The 13,347-nt window shown below is 38.7% G+C and overlaps 1 protein-coding gene across 1 annotated transcript; it reads left to right on the forward strand.

The window, feature by feature from the left end:
* Nucleotides 1–3,964: 3,964 nt before the first annotated feature.
* On the forward strand, nt 3,965–12,630 carry LOC117388669 (CBY1-interacting BAR domain-containing protein 2-like). The gene is made up of 9 exons (XM_033986256.2): nt 3,965–3,989; nt 6,470–6,704; nt 7,874–7,942; nt 9,522–9,623; nt 10,018–10,023; nt 10,580–10,684; nt 11,094–11,207; nt 11,842–12,015; nt 12,460–12,630. The coding sequence occupies exons 1-9, from the start codon at nt 3,970–3,972 to the stop codon at nt 12,628–12,630; spliced, it is 996 nt and encodes a 331-aa protein (XP_033842147.1). The 5' UTR covers nt 3,965–3,969.
* Nucleotides 12,631–13,347: the final 717 nt, after the last annotated feature.

Below are 13,347 nucleotides of genomic sequence, written 5' to 3' on the forward strand. Positions count from 1 at the left end.
ACTGCACTTTAAGTACAAGTACACACTACACAAGAAGGTACTGCGCTTTATGTACAAGCACACTACACATGAAGGTACTGTGCTCATCTACAAGTACACTACACAAGAAGGTACTGCGCTTTATGTACAAGTACACACATTACACATGAAGATACTGCGCTTTATGCACATGTACAAGTACATACATTACACAAGAAGGTACTGCGCTTTATGTACAAGCACACTACACAAGAAGGTACTGTACTCATCTACAAGTACACACTACACATGAAGGCACTGCGGTTTATGTACATGTACAAGTACATACATTACACAAGAGGGTACTGTGCTTTATGTACAAGTACACACATTGCACATGAAGGTACTGCGCTTTATGTACAAGTACATACATTACACATGAAGGTACTGTGCTTTATGTACAAGTACACACATTACACATGAAGGTACTGCGCTTTATGTACAAGGACATGTACACACTAAACATGGGTCTACAGGGATGAGCTCCAGACCAGGTGGACTAGAATGTGCCAATGTATTTTGTATAAAAAAGAAAGTTGAATGTTTCACTTTGTCTAGATTATGTTTTAGAGTAGTTTGTTAGTGTATTACATTTACTATTTTAGTAGTAATGATATTATTATATAGTATTTTATTATAAATATTATAATGTCATTTAAAATCATTATTATGAAGATAACACATAATATCCAAATGTGATATAATCAGAGCATGAAAGGAGGCACATTATGTCATGACAAAACTCTTTCTGATCTGTCTCTGTGGTTTTGTATCTAAAGCACTTGTCAATAGCAATAGTACTGAGCATGGAAGCACAAGAACAAGCAGAGAGCACGTTTTTAGGGTTTAAAAGACTATTTATGATAATGTATTTGTTTTATTATGGAATGGTGCATTTATTGACCACAGTGGACCAAAACGAGGGCTTGACTTGTGTGATATTTCAGTTTTCAGCAGTCCAGTGTTATTAATGCAGTTTACTTTAAGTGAGGCCGATGAATGTAAAGTGTGGAGAGTCGCTGCTCAGTGTGTAGTCTATGCTTCAGTGTTTGACGCACATAAAATATACATGTACATATATTTTTTCTGTATCTGAAAATATGAGCCATATACATTTATGAAAAAATGCAACTATAATAGCGTCATGGCCATTTACAGTATTTCTTCAGTCATGTGCTGCTATGGAGTTTAAAATAACTTATTTATTACAGACACTTCTATTTAAAGTATTATATTTACCAATAACTTGACTATTGCAATGAGCAATCCCTTTAGATTATAGAATTTATATGTAAATGCATTTGTGAATGTATTTTGTTTGTGCGATGTTTCTATATGTTATTATAAAATACTGTTTAACAGGTCAGACTGAACAGCCTACTTCACATTTCAATTCAGTGGAGAAATCTGCTGTTCGAAGTTGCCTATAACTGATTATGGATGACAGAATAATAACAAATTATAATAATATTAAAGGTGCATAGTGTAACTTTTCTGGTGTGGTGTCCTCTATTTGCTTGTCACCATGGAGATGTTATTGCTTTTCCTGAAATGTTCCACTTTATTGCACTAAACATCTTATATGTATTCAGTGGCACATGTTTTTATTGTTTAAGGAGAGGATATTACAAAAAAACCCTTTTTTTTGTGTGTCGAAGCTTTCTACCGAGTTATAACATTATTCAAAAAGATGCACGTAGAGATTTTAGATGTCATCCATCTGTGTTTGAATATTTTAGCTATCTCTCCCACAAGCCTACGTCACCCATGCTCCCACACGACAATTCTCCATAAATATACAAAAACATGATACAAAACAGTACACAGCAACTTGACAAACTGTATTGTGTGCAGCAGTAGATCTAACCTTTTACAATATGAATGCCTTCCTGTGGATCATTCCAGGCAGAGCAATAACATCTCTATGGAGAACAGAAAAGTTACACAGTACAGCTTTGATAAATATAGAAAAGTTGGTCAATGATTTGCCAACAACTGTTTTTGAGAAATTTCAGTAACATATTTTGACTGTGGAAAAATACTATATAATAATTTATTTAGGTAAAAAAGTGTTGTAGTCTTCTGACATTTTGTACCATTGGAAAGTCTTTGCACTTCTCACACTATACACATGCTGACTTGGGCCTGCAGATGGCGCTATAGACTGTGTCATTGCTGTGAGCCTCATGTTCTTTCTCTGTTTATGAGCCAGTGTTTTTATTGCATATGGAATTATGGACAATATTCATGTAACAATAAACTCTGAATGTATATACTATGGTTTTCTATTGTCATCTTTGTTATGTTATAATGTTGTTTCCTCCTCAACTTTTGAAGGCTAAAGGTGAGTAGAGCCAGCAGTACTTAGAATGGGCAATGGAGTCAATAACACTAGGCTGAAGTGAAGCTGACTGGAGGCTCTGCAGTGTCTGAACCTCTGTTACTCAGGTTAGACTTTAATCTGTCCCTCTCACATAAAATTACAGTCACAAACTAGCTTGCAATAGCCAGTAGTATTTCTGTTATTCACTCTCAGCTTTTGGTTTAAAATCACCTAAATACACCTAAATAGGACCATGAACGCTCTTATTGATCACAAACCCCTGAAAATGTGTTTAAATCCATTTTGAATATTTCTTTGTTTGAGGTAGTTGCAGTAGAACAGATGGACTCGCAGGTGTTCTACAAAAGATTAGTCTGATTATCTGCTCTATTATTTATGAGTTATCATTATGAAGACTTTAAGCACCAGGCACCTGTTTTCTAACAAGGGGAGCACTACCTCCAGATAGGTCTTATTTGGTACGGTGTGGACCCTGAGTGTTTCAACTGCATAAATCCATACCGGCTCGTTTAACTACCTTCCAAAGGGGTCTACAATGCTTGGGATCTGGGACCGGTGCACAGTCACTGGAGGACCAGCAGCAACTCCAGCCAAATTATATTTCTATGCTCTGGGTACGGCTCCGGGTCCAGGGACAGGGCTCTGCTACATGAACAACCAATGTCACTTCATCATCACTAATATTAACTTAATAAATAAAATCGTACCTGAATTATACTTGTACTACCTTAGGACAATGGATGTAAAGTAGCTATTGTGCTGATTCCGGCATATTTACATTGATGCTGTTTGTTGACATGTTGATTAATATGCACTGTCCTAATTAAAATAAATAAATAAATAAATAAATACTCTCATACGGCAGATGTAAGCGAATCACAAAAAGGCATTTAGTTTTCCAAGTTTGTGGCGCTGTGGACAAGGCTAAAGCTAAAACTAGCACAAACACTAATTCCACTTTATTTCCAGTTTGTTGCATTTATTGAATTAATCTGCACCTCTATGCCACGTTTTAACTCCTGTTTATTTAATGCAGTGGGCTTTTCTGTACCTTAAATATTTGTACTTACTGAAATGGCTTGGTAGCTGGTGTCTCAATACTAAAATTGAGACACCAGCTACCAAGGGTTGTCTCAATACTAAAATTTAAAATGTAATTTTGAATGATGATGACTTTTTATTTAAACAGTACAATGTGAACATTAAATGGTAGTACTTTCTTTTATATTATCATGTGATCCTATATCTGTGTAATCCCTCATGTAGGTTCCATAGTGGTCCATGGGTGTATACTAGTCTTATACTTCTGATACAACTTAAAATCATTCTAAAGATATTCAAGAATTACAACAGTTTTAATCATATGACAATAATGGACTGATAAAAAACAAAAGCCTCTCCATGGTAGCCACTAATAAAAAGTGTCAAGTCATAACTCTCACACACTTGTCATTACCACTGAAGCATAGAGCTGGGGCGCCCTCGTGTGGTATTTCTCCAGCTTTACACCTGCTCCAGAGACTGTGTTGTGCCTGTCTCCATGGAAACAGCTTGTGTTACCTGGTGCAGGTGAAGAGCACAGACAGCAGTCGTAGAGGACGGCAGCCATGACAGGGCTCTTCTCCAGGTAAAAGACTTTATAATTACATAATTTGGTTCAACATTTGTAGATTTCAGTTTTGTGGGGTTGTATGTCTGTATAATAGTTATTAGAGAATGACAGCAGGATATGGCCTTTCTCAGTAGTGGCAGTGACAGCATTAAAGGTGTTGAATTTTTGTTTTTTTTGGGGGGAGTGTCTGCCAACTGTTAGCCTCTGCAGAGATTATTATAGCTATAAGGATGTATGTTGGATTGAGCTTCCTTTCGTGTATGTCCGATAATCTGTATGCACAAATAGGCCTGAATCAGTCTATTTTCCATACTTAGGCTACCATATATGCCTAAGTAATAGAACAAACATATAAATCACAAGAGTATGACATAGTAAAAGAAAATTTAAATTGTGTCACCTGGACAAAAAGCTTCATTGAGTGAAAATTGAGTGGGGCGACAGTGGCTCAGTGGTTAGAGTGTTGGTCCCCAAACCCGAAGATCGGAGGATCGAGTCCCGCTCGGACCAAGTCCCGCTCGGACCAAGTTCTGTCATTGTGTGTGTGAATGATAGGTGGTGGTCGGAGGGGCCGATGGCGCAGATGGGTAGCCTCGCTTCTGTCAGTCTGCCCCAGGGCAGCTGTGGCTACAATAGTAGCTTACCATCACCAAGTGTGGAAATGAATGAATAATGACTATAGTGTAACGCTTTGACAAGCCTGTAAAGTGCATTACAAGTGTAAGCCATTATTATTATAAAATATTATGCTGCGCATCTAAGCCTCTTCTTCATGTAAATATGCAAATTAGCAAATTAACAGAACATAAACACAACAATAAAATACACAAATGGCCATTAGCGGGTCATTAAAACTTGTTCACAAACACACCATGGTAACAACACTATGCTCCAAGGACCCCTTAGCTACACAAGAAAAGTCTCTAAATTAGGATGACTAGATTTTCAAAATTCAGGACTGGGACATATCCGGGTTGGGGTTGGTATGAATAAAACTGTGAAAAGAGTACGTAACGTTGTCTATTCTTGTGTCAGTTCTAATCTGACAAAATTCTGCAAGCACGTTTTTTTTGTATTATTTTTTTTAAATATATATTCCCCTGTTTACTGTTTCCAGGAATCAGATTGGTCTAAAATAGGGTCACTTGGGACATTTCTTGTATAAAACTGGGATCACTGGCTTTAGATAAATCTGCTGTGTACTGGGGCACAGCACTCAAAACTGGGACTGTCCCGGGTCAATAGGGACTTTTGGTCATCCTAAACTAAATACTAGTTTATAACAATTGCTACAACTTGAATGTTGGACAGTATGGCATTAAACGTATACAAGACAAGCTGGTGATGTAACTAGGCCAAGTTACAGGTCAGAGCTATGAAGAGGCGACACTTCTTACAGGAACAATGCATGCAGGTATTTTTGAGTAAAAACAAGTGTAACTGAATAAATGTAAAGACATGTTTAATGCTATACTCTGAATTATTCCAGGCAATGCAATAATAACTCCATGGAGACAAGCTAGTACATAATGCATCTTTAATTAAAATTATAGTTGTTTGTGTGTGTTTAACTGTAAGTATGTATTTGTAATTAACTTGACTTAACTATATATAGGCAAATTGTACGGCTATAATACATAATGGCCACATAATTATAATGTTATTAGATCAAATATTCATTATATCACAATTTCTACACAAGCCATAATTTATCAACTTAAGAGGAAAAAAGAAGGAAATGTAACCTGCACTTTTACAGTTTTAAAAAAGGTACTACAATCACAACTGCACCTGGTCTGCCAGTGTCTTAACCTGCAGATAGAGGACACATGCAAGTTTTTCTCATTCTCATATGGACAGGTCATGCCTCATGTGAAAGATCAGAGCCTCCAGGATTCACCTCCTGAGAGAGAGTCCTTTTAGATTTAAAGATTTTGCGCACCAGAAATCCAGATTATTACGTAAACAACTTGGCTATCATGTCCAATGTTTTTGTAATTGGAAATAAATCAGTATTACAATTTTTTACAGTAAAAGCTATATTGGATTTGAATGTGTTTACATGGGGACACAGTTAGGTCAAGTTTATGACATTTTAAATAAAAATCTTACACATAGTCCTTTTAAAGTCTGTGTTTTATGCAATTATTATTATTATTATTTGTTTGTTTTTTGCTTTCTTCCATCTTATAAAATTGTTCCCTCATCGAAAACAGGCCATGCTTTGAAGAGGGAGTGAAATAACGCAAAAGGGGAGCCTCAGAGCATAAAAAAACCCCAAGTAAAACGTATAAAATATGTTGTTTTCGGCAAATATATCATTTTCAAAACAATAAAATGTAACATAATGATCTAAATATGTTATGTGTTAGCAGTCAATACCCCATAGAAATAAAATACCCCCAGATGTCACTTCGGCTTTTACTATAAAATACCCCCACTTTAAGATATTGTCCCTGTCTGTACCCCCTGCCCCTCTGCTCTGCCCCGTACAGGGACGTGCAGGTGAAGACCATGGAGCAGACAGTGTCCACCACAGAGAAGCTCCTGAGTCAGCTGTGCTCTGTGCTGGCGGCTTACACCAGGAAGACGGCCGGCCTGAGGGATAAAGGGGACGCTCTGGTGGGACAGCTCCTGGACCTGTCCCGCTCTGAAGACCCTGAGCTCCAGCTGGGACTCAAGAACCTGGCTGAAGACCTGGCCATGGTGCAGGACTACAGACAGGCACAGGTCAGACACAGGTCAGGCTAGACAAATGCTCCCAGTCCACAGGAAAATATAGACAAGCATGAGATAAAAGTTATAAGGCACACAACAAATTGTCATAATTGTCTTTTGTGTAATTTATTCCATGGAGAAGAGAGTCCTTGCTTTGTGTTATTATACCGCACATTACATTTCTACGTCTATTGATGGAATTATCTAAGGTGTAAGGTATACTTCAGGGCTCTCTAACATGTGGCTTGGGAGGTTCCAGTAGCTCTCCATCCCATTCCAAGTAGCTCTCCAAAGCATTTAGGAGTTATGAATATTACACTGACTAATTTAAATTTGATTCATCATCTTTTATCATGGTAAATCTCTGATTTTGTGCACTGATATATTGATTTATGCATTATGTTTATTGGCATCTAAATATACCCCGTCTAAAGCTATAGTTTCCTGGTATAGACCCCTGGTATACTTTATTAATCCCTCATGAGGGAAAGTCATTCTCTGCATTTGACCCATCCTTCAACTAGTGTCACTGTGGCAACCTGTCAGGGGAAGGGGCCTGCTGCTTTACAGCTGGAGGATTTTACCTATTGTGTGTGTTTTGGGGTGATGGGGTTAACCAGAATGCCCACCAAGATACAGGGAAGACATGCAAGCTCCACCAGAAAGGCCTGGTACTGAGAATTGAACCCAGAACCTTGTTGCTGTGAAGCGTGAGTAGCCACTCAGCCACCGTGCTGACAAAAAAATCTAAACAAAGCTTATTTTTACATTACAATTTACTGATGCTTCCCGATGAAATGCTAGAAACAGTTCCTATTTATATACCAGACCATTTTTTAAGGGGACATATTATGTAAAATTACTTTTATGCACTATAATGTGTTCTCTGATCATTAGTTTAGTGTATTTTGATTGATTGAAGCATGTCTGACTAACCCTGTATTGTTATGCATTTGAGGTCTGTAAGCTCAGAAAAAATGTATTTTCAACTATGACTTACCTCAAAAATATAACACTAAATACCCAGAAAAAAACATATGTCTTCTTTTAAAATTAGACACATAAAGTGAGCGTGTAAAGGTCTCTTTTGGAGTGTAACTTTACAAAAACAAACCTCAGTGGTCTTTCTGTAGTGAGCTCATATGAAACAGGTGTGATGCAGTGAGCTGTGCTGTGTGCAGGTGGAGAGGCTGGAGAGCAGGGTGGTGGCTCCTCTCAAAGCATATGGAGACATCATCAAGAACAAGAGGGTTAGTACCAGGTGCACTATCCATTGATACTTTGCAGTGAGATGTATCTCTATGGGCAAATGGTCTACAGTTACCATGGAGACACAATGCACACATAACCAAACACTGTCAAAGTGTTAAGATGTCTGTCAACTGGACAAATGTGAAGATGTTTCACTGCTCATCCAAGCCGCTTCTTCAGTTCTGGTCAGATGCTGCTGGACACTGTCTTATATCTATATGAAGGGAGGAGCTAACTACAGTGAAATTGTAAACACCCATACTTTACAGTTTCTATTTGTAGGCTAGGTTGAGTTACACTCAGTGTGCATTTTGCCTGAGTGCTACTTAGCATAATCATTCAAGCTCCTAATGAGGTATTTCACACCTATTATCATCCTGGCTCATAGGTGTGAAGGCTATTGTTTTCTTTGTTTTGGTTTGGATGGAGTTATAGATGGGAGATAGATAATGTCTAGATGATGAGACAAAAATAGCCTCTCAAACAATTTCTTTTCTATGGCTAAGCTCTGTACCTGACTATCTGCAAAGGAGTGGTTTGTGGCTTTGAGATGTAGATGTACAGTGCACTGAGGTCCAGAGGAGCTCTTGTAGCGGTGTTGGTACATCCTCTTATGGAGTCTCATTTTAGTTTCACCAGTGTCACGCTCACTGCACTCTACACTACACTGAATGGAGTAGACTACATTACTTTGTTTATGGCTCAGGGTTTTGTCCTTTGGCTGAACCAGTTTCTGTCTTAAAGTGTTTGTTAGTTTGAAACAGAATGGAATTTCATACTGTCTGAAAATTCTCAAAAGTTTTTCAGACACAAGGAATGGTAACACCTTTCCTTCTAGGTTCAGATTCCCTGTTGTCCTGTTTTTTAGCTCTCTTAGATCTATTGAAGGCCCATTTTGGATATCCACAGGCAGAGAGGGCTTTCTCCACGTGTTGCTCCTCCTTCACTTTTCCCTCTATGTTTGTGGGCACCACTTGAGCTCTGTGTTGTAAAGTACAGATCACTCTGAGTTTGTGCTGCAGTGGATGGTGTAAATCAAGTGCCTGGAAACGAGGCCAATGCCTCCTGTTTAAATTGTTCCATATATAAGTCAGGAGAGACCAGTGAACCCATGGCACAGCCATAGATATGCCACAGCTGTGTAGAAGTTTCCTCTGAAATGGAAATGTTGCCAACAGTTGGCAGATTTGGTCAGGTAACAGTTTAGTTCTGTCTTTTAGCTGCAGAAGTCTCTTTTCTGCCTCCACCGCTATTGATGTAGGGATACAAGTAAAAAGAAACCATCAAATGAGACCATGGTCTCAACCAAATCAAATTCAAGATACTTGACTTTGCTCACAAATTCTGCTGTGTACTCAATATGGTGCTTCGTGTTGACATCCAGAGGAGCAAGGATGGTCTTCAGATGTTTGGCCACATTGTATATGATGAAGTCTGTGCTTCAACAAAGCTTATATTAAAGTCTATGTTGACACCACCAGAGAATGTTAATGATATCAGCTGCAAAGTATCAATAAGAGTCCAAAAAGTCTCTGATTAAATATGATCCAATGTCTGTACGGTGCATGTGTCCCTCAGACAGAAGTGAAGAAGTTCAGTGCAGACCGGAGCAGAGAGATGAAGGAGATCCAGAAGCTGGAGAAGATCAGGCTGAAGAACCCTGCAGATCGCCAGAGCATTGTATCCTCAGAAAAGAAACAGCTGTTTGTACCTTGTTAGTCCTGTAGGAGGCGCTGTGGTGGAAGTACAAGGAACAATAAACCATTAGTTATTTTTGATCATATTTTGTTTTTGGACCAGCAAATTTCTCTCTCTTTTTTTTCTTCTGAAAGACCAAATACATTATGGGTATTTTTGATAGATCAAGGCAGCTAAGTGTAGGTTTATGTATCCTTGGTAAAATGCTAAAATTCTAACCAAATGGAGAGGACATGTCTGTGGAGGACATAAACATTAGAACACAACTTGAATGGCATGGAGGCCTTCCCACGGCCAGAATAGACTAAGGCATGAAAAGGTACCTAGGCTTTCGAAAACACCCATATTGTGTGGTTTCCTTGACAAAATTTTTCAGTCTCAGGTAAGTACATTAAATGTATTACAGCTGACTGACAGCAGGGGGCAGAAGACTGTGTCACAGTCCACGGGCCAGACCTCAAAATATGACATATTGGTATCACTTGAAAATACAAGTGTTTGGTGGTACCTGTGGTAAATATTTATCATAGTTTTACATTAGTTAAGTGGCAGTTTGTGGAGAAAAATATTGAAAAAGAAAGTACAAAAATACAAATTGTGTTGAGTACTAAAATGGAATACCTCTACCCATGTCATCAATACTGAAAAAAAAAATAAAAATGTTTAGTCTATTTCCTATATGTAAACCAACCAGGAAGTAAAATGATACAATAAATAAATAAATAAATAAATAAATAAATAAATAAATAAATAAATAAATAAATAAATAAATAAATAAATAAATAAATAAATAAATAAATAAAAATAATTTAAGATTATCACAAAATCTTACAATGATAAATATAAAGCATAGATATGGAACTTTTCAAAAATCACTGGTATTCCTACCACCAATAACGAAAACTTGTCTGGCCCATGGACCATGGGTATGTGCACAGGCCGAGGTGAGCGCTCAGAAGGCCTCTAACAATGCCCAGAGGAGCACCAAGCTCATGGAGGAGGCCATCATGGACTTCCAGAAGAACAGGCTGGAGGACATCAAGGTCAGACTCACACATGTGCACAGACAGGGCAGGGCACAGTACAGTACGGAGGGGTATGCGGTTACAAGCAGAGACAGCACAGGGGCCCATGTCCAATACGGGGCCCCAAAATTGAAACTTTATCCTCATCAGGGCAGAAAGTTTGAGGTTATTTTTCAATTTAGTTGAAGCTAAAATGGGTCATACTATGCTGTTTTCTGATCTATGTTATAATGTTGTTTCCTCATCATAAACATAACCTTGAGTATGTATGTATTTAATTATGAAGGCTTAATTTGGATTTTATTACACATGCAGTCTAGATGTCTTTAGTTTAGGTAGAACTTGTTGTTGTTGTGACTCCTGATCTATTTGAACCACCTTACAAAGTTTACAGAGGGACCTATTTTGAATTCTGCGTGTTGTGTAGACCATCTTCACAGACTTCATCACAGTGGAGATGCTGTTCCACGCCAAAGCTCTGGAGATCTACACCCACACCTTCCACAACCTGGAGGCCATGGACCTGCACAGAGACCTAGAGGTAAGACCACTGATCGTTTCCACAAACCAACCAGAGTTTGTCCAATAAAATAAATTAAAAAAAAAAAATCAGCTGCATCACACACGTTGATGGAGCCTTAAAGGTGCACTATGTAACTTGTCTGGGTGAGGGTCCACCACACGTCTCCATAGAGATTGAAGAGGTTATTGCTTTACCTGGGATGTTATTAAACTCATCTTGCTTTGTCATGTAATTACAGAGGTTTTATTGCTGTATTGATACTTTGCAGTGACATCATGCTGGGGGTGTTCCGCATGCATCTCTATGGTGGAATGTTCATCAGTTACCGTGGTGACACAATGCATACATTAGCCAACATGGTCAAATATGATACGCTTTTAGATTGTCTAAAAACGCAAGAGGCCTGTTGTAGTTTCAGCTAAATCAGATCTTGGCCAGATGTTAAAACAAACAGTAATGCCTTTAGTTAGCATCAAACCACCGGGGAATGTTTATGGCATCAGCTGTACAGGAAAGAAAAGTTACAGAGTGGGCCTTTAATGATAACAGTAATGTGATATTATTTGACTAGCTTCATGTTTCTGATGTGTATAAGCTTCACAGATGACATTCTGTTGAGTTGTGTGTAGAGCCTTCTTCCTCCCTCTTGCAGCTGTTCGGTGGGCGAGTGCGTGCGTCTGACTTCTTGACCACTCGTGTGGACAGTCCTGTGAGTGGACACTCTCTTTACAACAGCCCCCTGCAGAGCTCCAGCACTCGAGGGAGCCCCAGTATCCGAGGGGGCCTCAGGGAGTACCCGGGACCACAGGCTCACCCCATACCCAGGGTGAGTGCACCAGTATTTACCTAGTGTAGTTAAATGCCCTTTTGGAAGTATAACACAGTACAAGTGGGTGGAAATGCTCAGAATTTACAATAAAGAAAGTAAGTGGAAAACCATTTTTTGTTTTTAAGGTGCACTATGTAACTACCTGCTTGTCTCTACCGTGAAAAAAAAAAAAAAAAAAAAACCTCAGGAAAATACATTCTTAAGGTTGCTCGTCTCTCCACAGACCTGTCCTGTAACTTGGCCTGATTGTGTCTATAGAGATAAATATATTTAATAATAATAATGGAGACAAGCAGGTGGCACACTCTATCATTAAAGTTACACTGTGCATCTTTGAATAACTAATGAAACGCCACTGGGTAATAAATGAACTAAACTGAAATGAGTTGGTCCTGATTCTTAGACATTATGACTCCATCAATATCACTGTTTCCTGTCCAGCCCCGCAGCACCTTAAGGCGACAGAGGCACACGGAGGAGCCCCAGAGAGAGGAGGAGGAGGAGGAAGAAGAAGAAGAAGAGGAGGAAGAGGAGGAGTCAGACACAGAGGCCCCGCCCACCAGACGCTCATATGCCGCCCAGTACTCTCAGATGCGCAGATGGAAAAACTGACACTGAAAGGGGGAGGAGCCACAGAATAAGGACTCATCAAACAGCTTTGAAATGTCACTGTGGGGTCAATGTCACTATAACTTTTTTCAGTTATACACGATTTCCACCAAGGAATGTAAGGTTAGATCACCAATGTAGCAACACATTTTGACAATAATGGGTCTTTTTTTGTCATATTTATTAGTGTTTCCTACATTGTATGTGCCTACTGACATCTTTCTGTATTTTTTATGAAGAGGGACATCAGTCTGGTCCCACTCCCCACTTCGTTCGTCGCGCCTTGAGCTGGAACCAAACATAATCATCCAATCAGATTTATTTCAGTGATGCATGTGAAACACAGGAGCTCATAGGTCACCCATTAGTTTGGACAAACTGACATTTCTCTCACTTCAGATTAACAGAGTTTGATGTTTCTTTCACAGATTCTGCCAAAATCCATGATGTTTTTCAGTCCACTGTGATATATATATTTTCACTTTCTATTTTCCACATAGCCAGGTAGCCACATTTGTTTTGATATGGACAGACCATGCAGATCATGCATGGCTAATCTACCGATCAATCATTCCCATCTAAACCCGGGGAGATTCACCAGTGACCACATCGTCATAAAGTACTGGAGAAGTACTGTATTCTGGTTACCAGGCAAATATAATATAAAATAATATAAAATAATATAATATAATATAATATTATATATATATATATATATAT

This window comes from Periophthalmus magnuspinnatus, chromosome 20 (assembly GCF_009829125.3).
Source record: "Periophthalmus magnuspinnatus isolate fPerMag1 chromosome 20, fPerMag1.2.pri, whole genome shotgun sequence".
Classification (NCBI taxonomy): Eukaryota; Metazoa; Chordata; class Actinopteri; order Gobiiformes; family Gobiidae; genus Periophthalmus; species Periophthalmus magnuspinnatus.